Source organism: Pseudonaja textilis, chromosome 2 (genome assembly GCF_049901715.1).
Source record: "Pseudonaja textilis isolate UNSWEBS1 chromosome 2, rPseTex1.2, whole genome shotgun sequence".
NCBI lineage: Eukaryota > Metazoa > Chordata > Lepidosauria > Squamata > Elapidae > Pseudonaja > Pseudonaja textilis.
The window spans coordinates 6342594-6357808 of record NC_141991.1 but is presented as its reverse complement, the minus strand read 5'-3'; the positions used below and the strand labels follow the sequence as shown (position 1 = coordinate 6357808).

Below are 15215 nucleotides of genomic sequence, written 5' to 3'. Positions count from 1 at the left end.
AGGACCGGCCCATAGATTTCCACTGCTCTCCTCTCCTCTCCTTTCTGTGCATCCATTCATCAGGCACTGGACTCGGCTGTTCCTCCTCTTCTTCATCAGCCACCTCCAGACCTGGTAGCTGTTGACTTTCCATCTGAGGGCTGACGAATGGCCCAGGCTCTTCCTCTGTCTTTATCTCTGACAGCTCCATTCCCTCTTCCCCCTCGGAGGTCTGATGCTGACTCTTGACTCCCACGCCTCCTTTTTCTCCTTTGATTTGGCTGCTAGAGCGGCCAGCAGCAGACAAGCCACAACACTCGCTGCAATGCTGTTGTAATGACTGTTTTTCACACTTATGGCCATCGCAGCCTCCCTAGGATCCCCTCCCTGGGATCAAAATTCAGAGGCTTGGCGACTGATTCATATTTATGACGGTCGCTGTGTCCCAAGATCATGCAATCAGCTTTTGCCACCTTCTGACAAGCAAAGTCGATGGGGAAGCCAGATTCACTTCACAATCATGTTGCAAACATAACGCCTCCGATAATTCGTTTAGCAACTGGGGCAAGAAAGGCCATATAAAATGGGGTAAAACTCACTCAACACATGTGGGGCAGGCTGCTTGGTCTAAAGGGCAGATGTTCCTATTCACTGGAAGAGCATCTTCTCAGAGACCTTCTGATGGGCTTTGAGCTAGGCTGAGGGTTCAGATCTGAGGCTAAACCTGAAGTTTAGTAACCGTCTGAAAACCATTACTGTATAATCGTAGTTTTTTTTGCATTTTACATGTAGATGGCCTTCCGTATGTCACTAAAACAAATAAGGGGGTGTGATTAGAAAAATATCAGAATGTGCAGAAAGGAATAGATTAACACTGGCAATTAAGGAGAAAGAGCAAACTGAATACTATATAGCCATGATGGCAAACCTATGGCATGCGTGCCACAGGTGGCACGCAGAGCCACTTGTGCCGGTATGCGAGCTGCAGGCAAACTTACCTCACTGTGCATGTGCACGCCTCACAGCAGATTTCGACTGGTTTGAGGCTTGAGGAAGGCTTCTGTAAGCTTTGTAGGCCGAAATCTAGCCCCGTTTCATCACTTCCGTTTTTTTGGGGGGAATTGCATGCGCATGCATAGGAGATGTGGGATGGGTTGTGCATTGCTTTCTGGATGCTGGCACACAAGCAATTTTTGGCACAGGAGCCCAAAAAGGTTAGCCACCACTGCTATATGGTATGGGATCTATTTTATCAATGGTTAAATAATAGAAATGGAAGTTAGAAATAAACAAAATAAAGAAGATGTGTTAAAGGAGATATGTAAATATTATGACTAGTATGTTGAATATCATGTTAACGTATAATTAATATGTGGAACATTACTATGTTAAATAATGCAGAATTAATATGTAATGAAGTGTGATAAAAATCAAGCATTCAGGAATTCAGACAACTGAATACTGGAGACATGTGAACAATAATATATAAGAGCTTTATTATGAAGCTTTTGCAAAAGGGGAATTCTGCCCATGGGCAGAAAACATGGTTCCCAGGAAGGCTGGGGTTTATATACAGGTTCAAGTATACAGTCTCTGCCCCTATCCTGGGTTCACAATCTATCCAAGCTATGTATCTCCTTATGCAACACCCCTGTTATTGTAGCATAGCATCTGTTTCCTTGTCCTATTTACCCATTTCCATTTCTAGTAATTTCCATCATTAACATGACACTGGACAGTGTAACCTGCCAAATATGTAACCTTCATACAAAACAATAGAGAACTCTTACATAACACTCCAATAAATTAACTTAGGTTAAAACAGAGGTTAAAAATGGCATTACCATTGCTTTATATTTTCACAGGTATAATTTTACATATCACATGAAGGATGTGTAATTTTGATTATTGTTTAACAAAGATATATGTACCCAGAAAACACACTGTTCAACTGAAAATGGATTATATTAAAAATTAAAAAAATATATTAATAGAGTAACAAATAAGGGTGGGTCCTTCATCTGAGGCACAGCTTCCTCCCCCATTTTAATTTCTTTCTCTTTTTATTCCAGCAGGGAAGATGAAGAACGAAGACAAGGTGGATCCCTGTGAGATGCCTTCAGAAACCAACCCTATCAAAGTCCTCAAAGAAAACCTATGGAAGCAGGGTGGATCAAACAGATCTGAGGGGATGCCGCTAGAGAAACGGAGTGATGTCGCCATTTCCTGTCAGGAGGGAGATGTCTGTGAAGTAATCATTCCGGGACCATCAATGGAAGAGAGAAAGAAAGAATGCCCGGGTGACCACTGGAGAATCCATTTAAAGGAGAAACCCAACAAGAACCCAAGTTTTGGGAAGAGCCTTCATCAGAACAGCAACCTTGCCAAGTGCGGTGTGAAGCCCTACCGATGCTTAGAATGTGGGAAAGGTTTTAGTCAAAGCACCCAACTCACCTCCCATCAGAGGACCCACACGGGGGAGAGACCCTACAGTTGCCCAAACTGTGGGAGGACTTTCAATCAGAGCACCAGCCTGATTCAACATCAGAGGATCCACACCGGGGAGAAACCCTACCAATGCTCCAAGTGCGGGAAGAGCTTCCGCCACAGTACCAGCCTGATCTCCCACCAGAGAATTCACACGGGGGAAAAGCCATACCGGTGCTTGGATTGCGGGAAGGGCTTTTGTAACCAGTCGGGCCTCATTAACCACAAGACCATTCACACGGGGGAGAGGCCGTACAAATGCTCGGAGTGCGGGAAGAGTTTCAGCCAGAGCACCCACCTTACGTCGCACCTAAGGATTCACACCGGCGAGAGACCGTATAAATGCTTGGATTGTAACAAAACCTTCTGCGATCAGTCGGGACTTGTTAAACATCAGAGGATTCACACAGGGCAGAAACCCTATAAATGCCTGGCGTGTGGGAAGAATTTTAGCCAAAGCACCAATCTTATTAGGCACCAGAGAATCCATACGGGAGAGAAAGCCCACAAATTCACCTCCCCTTGTAACACGAGGGTTGCGTCCCAGTTTCAAATGCCTGCTGTTTCTAAGGCTTAATACAGGTAGTCTGGAATTGAATCCAGAATCTGTGTTACTAAGTCAGTTTTGCTCCATTTTACAACTTTTCTTGCCTCTTTTGTTAAGTGAATATGTGTCATTGTTTAATGACCCTGTAATCCCTTGCGGGGTGGAGTCAGGCAACTGAATGGAGCTGAGTATTTATTGGCCGGATGCCCTTCCTGTCACCTGGGCGAAACTTTGCAGCAGATATATTTTCATTGTGGCCAGAGAGAGGCTCTACCTAGGATCGAACTAACAGCCTCCTGATTGTGAGGTGAGAGCTCCACATCTAGGCCACCACACCACTCTTTTAAGTGAATCACTGCAGTTGTTCAATTAGCAACCACTTCATAAATGCATGGCACAACATAGAACAAATCCATCAGGACTAGATTCAGCAGTGCATCTGCATTTAAAAGACAACGGTGTTGTGGTTTGCCGGCAGCCTGTGCAGATGGCAACACAATAGGACACTGGGGAAGAACGGAGACCAGTCCGGGAGTCTGGGGAGCACTCGGACGAGGGTCCTGCATCCGATGCAGAGATGGAGCCAGGACTATGTGGGAGTGGGATGCTGCCTCTCAAGCCTCCGGAATCTGGCAGCAGTGGGGCAGAGGAACAAGGGGAGCCTGTTCCCAGTGTGCGTGTGTGCTGAGCTGCTAGAAGGCAAGAGCAGCTGAGACAAAAGGGGCGACTTGGGATTAAGGCTGGGAGGTGATTGCCCCTCCCATAGGTATAAACGACAGGCAAAGGTGAAGAAACCTTTGTAGGAAACCAAGTCGTTCGTTCTGTTTGGATTAATCCTTGAAGCTCTGTGTGGAATTTGTACTTCAGTTGGTTTTTTCTAATTCATTTGGCACTTTAGTTGTTGGCAGCAATTCAAAGGAGAGAAAGGTGGGTGCTTATCTCGAGGGACTGGGACTCATTACAGGCTGGGAATGAACATAATTCCCAGCACTGAAATAAAACAAGTGTTGTTTTAACTAAGCGTGGGCTTAATTACGGTCTCAGGAAGCCTTGGTCAGAACAAAAGGCCAGCCCTCTTAATTTCACGGGGTTGTTGTGAAGAAAAATAAGAGGGAACGCTATATATGAATAACTAGATAGAAATCAAGAAATAGAGGTTCAGATTCAGAAAATTTATGACCAACCTGGTTAAGCAGAACAAACAAGGTTGAGCAGAATCTGTGGCAGAGGTCTGAATCAATCCAGGTGGTCCTCAATTTAAAACCACAATTGGGATCAAAATTGCTAAGCAAGGCCATTGCTAAATGAATCCCTGCGGAGCTGGCAGCAGTCAGACAGTGGGGAGGGACATGGGCCAGTTCTGGAGTCTGGGGAGGGCTCAGACAAGGGATCTGTGTCTGACCCAGAGATGGGGCCAGAGCCATCTGGGAGTTATGTGCGGACTCCAGAGCCTTCAGAAACTGACATCAGTGAGGCAGAGGAACAGGGGGAGCCTGTTCCCGGTGTGCACTTGCGCAGAGTTGCCAGAAGGCAAGAACAGTTAAGACAAAAGAGGCAACTCAGGAGTAAGGCTTGAAGATGATTGGCCTCTCCCATAAGACATAAAGGAGGAACAAAGGGACATGAGCCTTTGCAGGAAGCAACTTTGATCGTTCTGGTCGGTTTAAACTCTGAAGCTGTGTGGACTTTGTGCTCCGTTTGGCCTTGTACAACTAACTGGCAATTACAGCTAATTGGCTAATTTAGTCATTGGCAGCATTTCAAGGGAGATAAAGGTGGGTGATTATCAGCCTTATCCCGAAAAGACTGTGGCAGATTTCTGTTGGACTATTCATAAACTGTTTGGGACTCATTATGGGCTGTGAATGCATATAATTCACAGCCGTTGAAATAAAACAAAAGGTTTTTGGGAACAGTGTGTAATTGTTACTGTCTCAGGAAGCCTTGGTCAGAACAGTCCCAGCCAATTTTATGACTTTTTTTTTTTAATCACAATTGTTAGGCGAGTCACTGCTGTAAAATTAGCAACACCAATTTAAGTGAATCCCGCCTCCCCCGTTGAACTTGGCTTGTCAGAAAGTTGCAAAAGGCAAATTTTGATTACGTGACCACGGGGAGGCTGCAACAGTCATTAACTGTGAAAAATGGTCATACTGTAAGTCACTTTTTTCAGTGCCACTGTAACTTTGAACAATAGACAACCTGTCACTAAGTGAATGGTTGTAAATTGAGGACCACCTGTACTCGAAGACTTTCATTGTGTCCCCCCCTTTGCCTTCTCTTCTTTAGCACATTTCTCTCAATAGAAGAGAAAGGAACGGAAGAATAGGATAGAATAGAATAGAATAGAATAGAATAGAATAGAATAGAATAGAATAGAATAGAATAGAATAGAATTAGAATAGAAATAGGAATAGGAATAGGAATAGAAATAGGAATAGGAATAGGAATAGGAATAGGAATAGAAATAGGAATGGAATGGAATAGAAAATAAGAATTAGAACAGAATAAGAATAGAATAGAATAGAAGAATTAGAATAGAATAGAATAGAAAATAAGGATTAGAATAGAATAAGAACAGAAAAGAATAATAGAATAGAAAAGGAAATAAGAATTAGAATAGAATATGAATAGAAAATAAGAATTAGAATAGAATAAGAATAGAATAATAGAAAAGAATAAGAATAGAATAGAAAATAATAGAATAGAAAATAAGACTAGAATAGAACTGTGATGGCGAACCTATGGCACACGAGCCCCAGGCAAACTTACCTCACTGCGTGTGCGCATCCCTCTCAGCTGATTTTCAGCCCATTTGAGGCCTTTTTTGGCCTCCCAGAGGCTCTACGGAAGCTTCTGCAGCTTTTGGAGGCCGAAAAACAGGCCTGTTTCATCACTTCCTGTATTTCCGGAAATACCAGAAATGATAAAACTGGCCCATTTTTTTCAGTCTCCAAAGGCTGCAGAGGCTTCCTTCGAGCCTCTGGGAGGCCGAAAAAGGCCTCAAACGGGCCGAAAATCAGCTTGGAGATGCAGTGCAAGTAAGGGGGCACCTGGGGCGGGACCGTGTGCGCATGCACAGGGGGTGTGGGGGGAGCGTGCGCATTAGGGGGCGTTCTTGGTGCTGGCACTCTGGTGACTGTGGAGGGAGAGGTGCAATTCCAGAACCAGGACATAAGTAGCTCTGGGGAGGTCCATTTTTAACTTCTGTCACTAATCAACCCGTTGTTAAGTGGGGACTACTTTTACAAGTCTCCTGAGAAAAATTAATCTTTTACTAACAAGGTCAAAAGGCAATAATTTTGCCAAATTAAAAAATGCAGGTATTCCTTGACTTACAACCACAATCAAGCCCAACATGTGTCTGACTAAGGGAGTTTTGTCTCATTTTATGACCGTTCTTGCCACCATTGCTAAGTGAATCCCTACGGTTGAGATAGAAACATGGTTGCTTGTCAGAATGGCGCAAATGCAGATCACGTGACCTTGGGATATAAGCAACCGTCATTTGCTAAATATCCGAATTTTAATCGTGATTATATGCAGATGCTGCAATGGTCATTAAGTGTGAAAAATGGTTGTTAGTCACTTTCTTCAGTGTCATTGTAACTTTGGTCACTAAACAAATGATTGTTAGGTCGTACATGGGGACGAGTGCAGAGATAATTTTGGAGAAAATTCCCAGATAGTGTCAGCAAAACACGCCTGGGGAAAGAAGACAGTATGAGAAAGGAACTGGAAATGCTTTGACTTTCTTGGTTGTTAGACAACCAGCGAATTGTTGGGTGAGTGTTTCAGCGACATTTTCTTACCAGATTCTTCAATGCTGTCATTAGTGGCAGCACCATTAATGTACCTGAAAAGTTCTTAAAAAATCAGGAAGTTATCAGGAATAGGAATACGAAAGGATCGGATAGGATAGGGTGGGATGGGATAGAATAGAGTGGAATAGAATAGGGGTAGGGGCAAGGATAGCCCTACGGGAATTCGTCAACTTATGACCATAACAGATCCTGCCCATTGCCGTCGTAAGTCATAAAATGGGTGACCCACAAAACTGAGAGGAAATTTTACCACCTTTTTGTGGGTTTTTGGTTTGCCCTTAAGCAAACCCTGCGGTCGTTAATCAAACCCCTTGTTTGCTACAGGCTGGTTTTGCCAAAAATTGGAACTAAGTCGGGGAAGGGGAGGGAGGTGCCCTTTGTGCCCAAGCTTTGTGAGCTTGGTCAGTTTCTTGCAGAAATTTCAGGCTTATGAACTGCTCTCAAGTTTATAAACCAAATGTCAACTCATAAAATATTTCTATGGTCTCTTTAGAGTTGCCAACAGAAAGGGAGAGGGGAGCAGATAACAGATAATCAAGAGTTGGAAGGGACTTTGAAGGTCATCTAGTCCAACCCCCTGCCCGAGCAGGAGACCCCACACCATTTCTGACAAATGGCAGTCCAATATCTTCTTGAAGGTCTCAAGTGATTGAGCTCCCACAACTTCCCAGGGCAACTTCTGTTCCATGGGTTGATTGTTCTCACTGTCAGAAAGTTCCTCCTTATTTCCAAGTTAAATCTCTCCTTGTTCAGTTTCCATCCATGATTCCTTGTCTGGCCTACAGGTGCTTTGGAGAATAGTTTGACCCCCTTCCTCCTCTCTGTGGCAGCCTCTCAAATATTGGAAGACTGCTGTCATGGTCCTGGTCCTTCTCTTCACTAGACTAGCCAGGCCCAGTTCCTGCAACCATTCTTCATATGTTTTAGTCTCCAGTCCCCTAATCTTCCTGGTTGCTCTTCTCTGCACTTTTTCTAGACAATGTCTTTTTTATGTGATGACCAAAATTCTGAGCAGTGCAGCACAAACCAAAACTGCATTCCATAAATGTTTTGAAAGATAGTAACTAGGTGACTGAAGTTTCTGCCGCGCACAATTCTAACTGGAGAACATGATTGATGACTCTGTCTTGGCTATGGATGTATCCCATTGGAGAATATGAATTACGATACACTCAGGGAGTGGGGAGGAAAACCAGGGTGAAGGGTGACAATGAATTATGTATCTCAGAGTCGGCTACACCCAGGCAGCGCTGGAGATGTTAACTCCCAATAAATCATTTTTCAGTTTTGGAAGTTTGGCTCAAGACTCATGATTTCAATGGGGTTAAGTGCCGGAATCCTAACACCCTGCTTCAAAGGACAGAAAAGCCAACGGCCGCTTGTACTGTTTTAATAAAAATGCTTTGAAAATATTTCTGACAGCACAACTTACGACCACAACTTGGGGGGGGGGACATTGGGACAAATTTCTGTTGCCGAGCAAGAGACTTGTTAAACAAATTTTTGCCCCGTTTTATGACGCTTCGTTAACACAGTGGTGGAGTGAATCACTGCAGCTATTATGTTAGTAATAAGGTTGTTAATCTGGTTCCCCTGTTGACTTTGCTTGTCGGGAGGTGGGATCCACGCGACCCCCGGGACACTGCCAACCGTCATAAATATGAGTCAGTTGCCAAGCGGCCGAATTTCAATCACGGGACCATGGGGGGTGCTACAAATGGTCGTAAAGTGTGAAAAAACAATCCTAAATCACCTTTTTTCAGTGCCATTGTAACTTCGAACGGTCAGTAAAAGAAGTGTTGTAAATGGAGGACTGTCAATATCTCATAATTGCCAGGGCCAATATTTAGACTCATCTAATGGCCAGCCGGGAGCGGACGGTTTCTCGCCCTGAAAACGAGGTGCGACAGAGGGTGGGTAGTGGAAGCGCTTCCTTCTTGGCTGAAACCTGAGAAACCGATAAGCTAACCACGGTAAATGATGGTTGGGGGCCAATAGGCTGACTCTGTAAACCACTTAAGAGAGGGCTGCAAAGCACTATAAAGCAGTATATAAATCAGGAGTGGGATCCAAAAATCCCAGCAACCGGTTCGCTGCCCGGTTCCTGGGTGGGCGCGGCCATGGTGGGTGGAGCCTACTGGTACTTCCAGGAGGGCTGTTTTTTCGCCTTCCCAAGGGTCTGGATGCTTCCCTCGGGCCTCTGGGAAGTCAGAAACGGCCTTCCTCGGGCTCGGGAGGCCCACCGGAAGCTGGAAACAGGCCTTCTGGAAGGCCCCGTATTTCCCCCTCCCAGAGCCTCTGCATGGACCCTACACTTCCCTCCATGGAAAATGGACCACGTGGAGACTCCTGGGAGGGGAGGGGTGAAGTGGGCGGGGCCAGCCGGCCGGTTTAACCAGCGGCCCCCAACCTTTTTTGTGCCACGGCCCGGTACTGGCATCACAAAATGATTCGCGGCCCGGTACCGGCATCAGCAAGCATGTCAAGGCAAGGCGAGCCCAGTGACCGGCCAGCCAGCTGTCCCCCGCTTCTCCCCGCCATCTTCAACTCCTCCTTTGTACCTTTGTCGATGGGCTTCGCTGGACGGCTTGGGACGGTCGCTCAGCTCGCCTTGTCTTGGTGCTGAAAGAATCCTCGCGCCTTAGTTTCATTGAAGCCCCCCTTCGATGAAACTAAGGCGCGAGGATTCCTTCAGGACCCAAACGCCGCTTTCAACCGGAAAAGCTCCCAGAAGCACTTTCTCGTCAAACAAGATGGCGGCGCCCAGCAAACTGGCGCCCAGTAGAAATGTTCCACGGACCGGTACGGTCCGCGGCCCGGTGGTTGGGGACCCCTGGGCTTAACTACTGGTTCAGCGAACCAGATGCAAACTTAACATCCGGTTCACTCGAACCGTTGGAATCCCACCCCTGATATAAATCTAAGTGCTATTGTTATTGTATCCCCCCAAAGTAGCACCTTGTCACTCCTTAGTGCAAGGGACAAAGAAAGGGGACAAAGTGTTCAAATCTTTTGCCCCACCCCCCACGCAACTGCGGTAGTTCCCCATATTGCTTTAATGCCAGCTGGATTGGAAATTTCTCCAGTCACCAGGAGAAAAAAAAAAAAATCCCTCGCCAACAGCGAGCAGCCGTTTGGCTAATCGCTCAGCTTCTCCGAAGTCTCGCAAGCCACGGCTTCCAACTGAATCTTGTCTCCGCATTTGAAAACGCTGATAGTTTTTCCCAAGGCGTACATCCTTTGGTGGGCCAAGCACGGCGAACGCTGCTTCAACTTCTGACCGTATTCGGGGCATTGATGGGCCTTCTCCTCCACCAGGACGACGGGGGAGTGAATCAGTTTGGGCTGATCCGGGAGGGTACAATCTGCACGTTGAGTCATCCGTTCCCCCAGGTGGACTCTCTGATGGGAAGCCAGGTAAGTGCTCCGGCTGAAGCTGTCCCCACACTCGCCGCATTTGTGGGGTTTCTCGCCCGTGTGAATCCTCTGGTGGGAGTTGAGGATCGCCTTCTGGCTGAAGCTCTTGCCGCACTCCGCGCAGATGTACGGCTTCTCGCCCGTGTGGATCCTCCGGTGCTTGATCAGCGTGGACAAGTCGCAGAAGCTCTTGCCGCAGAAGGAGCAGCTGTAGGGCTTCTCCCCCGTGTGGATCCTTTGATGGCAGGCCAGGAGGTCGCTACGGATGAAGCTCTTCCCGCACTCCAAGCACTTGTAGGGTTTCTCCCCGGTGTGGATTCTCAGGTGGATCTTCAGACTCGACTTATAACTGAAGAACTTCCCGCAAACGTTGCACTTGTATTTTCTCTTTTCGTTTGGCTTCTCTTCGGGGAGGGACGAGTTATGGAATCCCGCCGCTTGGGAAGCCATGTTTTTCTTACACTTCTCCGTGAGGTAATTTCTCCTTGTCTTCCTCAGCGGGCGAATCTCTTCCAGCTTTGGCAGCTCAGCTCGGTCGGGGGCAACTTTCAAAAGTCCCCTGCCATTCTCAATCTGCCGGACGTCACCTGCTGAAATAAAGAGAGGAGTGAAGAGGGCCAAAGGGATAAAACATAGACTAACAGTTTGAGGGGACTTTGCAGGTCTTCTAGTTTGACACACACACACACCCCCAAGCAGGAGAGCCTATACCACTTCAGACAAATGTCGGCTTCAGTTTCTTCTTAAAAAAACTCCAGTGATGGAGCCCCCGTAACATCTGGAAACAAATTGTCCCGCCATTAGGAATTTCCCCCTAAGTTCTAGGTTGCTTTTCTGCTTAGTTTCCATCCATTCAAGGGGAGAAGCAACCTAGAGCGAAGGAGAACTAAGGAGAAGCAAATCTGTAAAGCAGGAAATATATGTGTTTTTCCAAAAATATTTATAAACTATAAAAATAAACTAAAAAAAAAAAAGATAGCAGTCTGCACGGTTGCAGCAGCCCATAATACGTGGAAGGCACCAAAGGTTGGTGCGTGGGGGGAGGGGGAATTACCAATTTTTCTTTGGTTTGTTCCATGGAAACCCAGGAACTTGTGTTTTTTGACTCACCACGCGAATTTCCAGCTTTCTCCTCTTCCTCCACGAACGGCCTTGGGAGAATCCCTCCGCTGTCAGGGGAGTCCAGCTCTGCCTTGGCTGAGGGAACAGCCGCTGCGGAATCCTGCAATGGAGGACAGGATCGAAACACGAAACAGAACTCAGGAACAGGGAAGGCAAGATAATGACCCATCACCTCAGCCTGTCCCACACTGTTCAGGTACGGAAGGCATGCGACAGGCCCCGTCAGTCAAAGGATTTTGATTGGCAGGGTGAAGGAAGGCGGCATTTTGTGCTGCTGCCCCTGCTTTGGGGAACACCTTGCTCTCAGAGATAAGACCCAGGTCTTTTGGCTTTCTGTAAAGGGGTCAAATTAGGGCTGTGCGGCCTTGCATGAGGAACACAAGGAACCATCAAAACACCCACCCACTCACCCTGGATTAACATGTACTAACATGTACTAATTCTTCATCTGTTGGGGTGTTGTTTTTTATCATTTTAAACTTTTAAATCCTAACTTATTCTTATTTTAATGTTTAATTTTATTGATTAAAGTGTATACCACCCTTCCCTGAGGGAGATGAGCAATTAGGAAGAATGGAGAAAGAAAGAGAGAAAGAAAGAAAGAAAGAAAGAAAGAAAGAAAGAAAGAAAGAAAGAAAGAAAGAAAGAAAGAAAGAAAGAAAAACAGGAAGGAGGGAGAGAAGAAGGAAGGAAAGGAAAGGAAGAGGAAGGAAGAAAACAAAGACAGAAAGAGGGGAAAGAAAGAAAAACAAAGAAAGAAATGTGAAAGAATGAAAGAAGAAAGAAGAGAGAGAGAAGGAAAGGCGGCGGGAAAAGAAAGAAAAAAAAAATAAGAAAGAAAGAAAGAAAGAAAGAAAGAAAGAAAGAAAGAAAGAAAGAAAGAAAGAGAGAGAGAAGGAAGGGCAGAGGGAAAAGCAAGGAAGAAAAATAAGAAAGAAAGACAAAGGAAGAAAGAATAAAAGAAAGAGAAGGAAGGATGGCGGGAAAAGCAAGGAAGAAAAATAAGAAAGAAAGACAAAGAAAGGAGAAAAAAAAGAAAGAGAGAAGGAAGGACGGAGGGAAAAGAAACAAAAAAATAAGAAAGGAAGGAAGGAAGGAAGGAAGGAAGGAAGAAGGAAGGAAGGAAGGAAGGAAGAAGGAAAGAAAGAAAAGAAAGAAAGAAAGAAAGAAAGAAAGAAGAAAGAAAGAAAGAAAGAAAGAAAGAAAGAAAGAAAGAAAGAAAGAAAGGCGGGAAAAGAAAGGAAGAAAAATAAGAAAGAAAAAGAAAGGATAAAGAAAAAAGAAGAGAGAGAGAAGGACGGAGGGAAAATTTGACACAGGCACAAGATGTACTTTTTCCCTTCTTTCTTTCCACAGTCCTCCCCGGCCTCCAGAAGCACTCTGCCGTCCCAAAAAGGGCCACCTGAGGGGTGCGGGAGCAGGGTGGAGACGGGACAGACGCCTCCTACAGCACCCTACTGGCCAAAATGTTTTCGGCCTAGATGGCCTCACTGCAGCATTTTGTGAGCCAAAACGGGCCCCATGTGGCCCGCAGAGTGCTGCTGGAGGCCGGGGAGGCTGCAAGCCTCTGGTATAAACACACACACACACACACACACACACACAGGGCCTTACCTGTTGTTCCCATCTCAAAGACTCTTGTTGCATCCAGAGGAAATCCTCGGCCAGGGCCACCGCATGGGCGCAGCACGCAGGGCCTCTCTCCCGCACCCAGCTCTGGATCTCCGGAGGCAGGACGGTCAGGAACTGCTCCAGGATCAGCAGCTCCAGGATCTGCTCTTTGGAGTGCCTCTCCACCTTCAGCCACTGACGGCACAGCGCCTGGAGCCGGTTGTAAACCCCGCGCGGACCCTCAGCCTCCTGGTAGTGGAAACGGCGGAAGTGCTGCCTTCGTTTCTCCCGGCTCAGGGCGTCCCGGTGCAAGATGGCGGCTTTCACCTTCCCATAATCCTGCCGGTCTCGAGCCACCAGGTTACCGAAAGCTTGTTCGGCTTCTCCGCGGAGAGCAGGCAGAAGCCGGGCGGCCCATTCTTTCCGGGGCCACCGGCAGGCCTCAGCTACTTGTTCAAAGGAGGCCAGGAAACCCTTGGGGTCGTCCCACGGGGTGGGCTCCTCGGGGCTCTGGCTGCCCCCCCAGCTGGGGTGCCGAGAGCCTGTGGTTGTTGAGATCAAGTCTTGCCAACGTTGGGGTAACTCTGCGTCCATCTGTAGCATCTCCCTTCCCAGTTTCTTGGGGGAAAATCCCCACACGTGTTTTGCCTGGACCTCACTCAAGGCGTTCAGTGCTGTCATCACCTTCTCCCTTCTTTCTCTTCTCCTAAATGCAGAAAGGGAAAGCTTGCAAACACAGGTCAATCTGTGGATTTGTCCCAGGAAACTTTTTTCTTTTCCCCCAAACTGGCTCGTTGGTCAGAGAAGTAATTGGGATTTTCTTTTTCACCCCCCAAAAAGGTGGATGTTTTTCCTACGGGACAGAGAAGATGGGAGAAATGAAACAATCCAACAGTTAGCTTTTGATCATCATTTCATCAGCGGAGTTGGAAGGGATTTTGGAGGTCTTCTAATTCAACCTTCCCTGTTCCAGCAAGAGTCCCTATATTCAATATTTTCTGAGTGCCCAGGCAGATCGGTCCTCTGTCCAAAAGCAAAGAAATCCTTGCATATAAAAAGCTAACCTGTCAAGGGTCAGGAGAATGTATCCTTTGAGATGAGAATATGGGCACCATGGACAAGCATGATGGGTAGTGATTTCTGGGAGGAATCCACATAGCTTAAATTTCCCAAGGTTGAAAAACACTGTTAGGAAGCATTCAAGAAACCCAGCTGCCAGGTTCTTCAAGTGTGGAAGCTGCCTGGGGAACTCAGAACTAACCTCTTTCCTTTTCTCTCTTTCTTCCTTTTCTCTTTCTCTCTTTTTTCCTTCTTTTTCCTTCTCTCTTTCTCTCTCTCTCCTTCTCCTTCTTTCCTTCTTTCTCTCTCTTACTTTTCTCTCTCTCTCTTTCTTTCTTTCCTTTTCTCTTTCTTTCCTTCTTTTTCTTTCCTTCTTTTTCTCTCTCCCTTCTCTCTCTCTCTTTCTTACTTTTTCTCTTTCTTTCCTTCTTTCTCTATTCTTTACTTTTCCTCTTTGTCTTTTTTCTTTCTCTTTCCTTCTTTCTCTCTCTCTTTTTCTTACTTTTTCTCTTTCTCTTTCCTTCTTTTTCTCTTTCTCTCTTTCTTTCTTTCTCTCCTTCTTTCTCTCTTTACTTTTTCTCTTTCTCTTTCCTTCTTTTTATCTTTCTCTCTTTCTTTTCTTTTTCTTTCTCTCCTTCTTTCTCTCTTTACTTTTTCTCTTTCTTTTCCTTCTTTTTATCTTTCTCTTTCTTTCCTTCTTTCTCTCTTTCCTTTTTCTCTCTCTCTTTCCGTCTTTCACTCTCTCTCCTTTCTCTCTCTTCCTTACTTTTTCTCTCTTTCTCTCTTTCCTTCTTTCTCTCTCTCTTTTCTTACTTTTTCTTTCTTTCCTTTTTCTTTCTCTCTTTTTTCCTTTTTCTCTCTCTCTTTCTCTCTCCTTTTCTCTTTCTCTCTTCTTTCTCTTTCTCTTTCTTTACTTCTTTCTCTCTCTTTCTTTTTCTCTTTCTCTCTTTTTTCTTCTTTCTCTCTCTCTCTCCTTCTTTTTCTCTTTCTCTCTCTTTTTCTTCTTTCTCTCTCTCTCCTTCTTTTTCTCTCTTTCTCTCTCTCTTTCTTACATTTTCTCTTTCTTTCTCTCTCTCAGCCCAAGCTAACTTGTGTGTGTGTGTGTGTGTGTGTGTGTGTGTGTGTGTGTGTCAGGGGGGCAAAGGGAAGGAGGAAGTGCTACAACTGCC

The 15215-nt window shown here is 45.8% G+C and overlaps 2 protein-coding genes across 3 annotated transcripts in view; one reads left to right on the top strand and one right to left on the bottom strand.

Annotated features, from left to right (window-relative positions):
• LOC113451852 (uncharacterized) overlaps positions 1-15215 on the top strand; it is a 29487-nt gene that overhangs the window by 6766 nt on the left and 7506 nt on the right. Inside the window, exons 4-8 of the mRNA XM_087923044.1 lie at positions 2052-3037; positions 10156-10254; positions 10379-10464; positions 12733-12785; positions 13028-13518. Coding sequence (XP_087779170.1) covers positions 2052-3037; positions 10156-10254; positions 10379-10464; positions 12733-12785; positions 13028-13518 — 1715 coding nt within the window. The remainder of the gene's footprint in view (positions 1-2051; positions 3038-10155; positions 10255-10378; positions 10465-12732; positions 12786-13027; positions 13519-15215) is intronic.
• LOC113451853 (uncharacterized) lies at positions 8212-14456 on the bottom strand. Of its 2 annotated transcripts, none has more exons than XM_026723250.2 (3): positions 12991-14456; positions 11365-11476; positions 8212-10844 (listed from the first exon to the last, which is right to left on the bottom strand). In XM_026723250.2, exons 1-3 carry the CDS (start codon positions 13666-13668, stop codon positions 9976-9978), a joined length of 1659 nt encoding a protein of 552 aa, XP_026579035.2. In that variant the 5' UTR covers positions 13669-14456; the 3' UTR covers positions 8212-9975. The 2 variants fall into 2 exon arrangements, with proteins under 2 accessions (XP_026579035.2, XP_026579036.2); XM_026723251.2 differs by having other exon boundaries at positions 8212-10841; positions 12991-14454.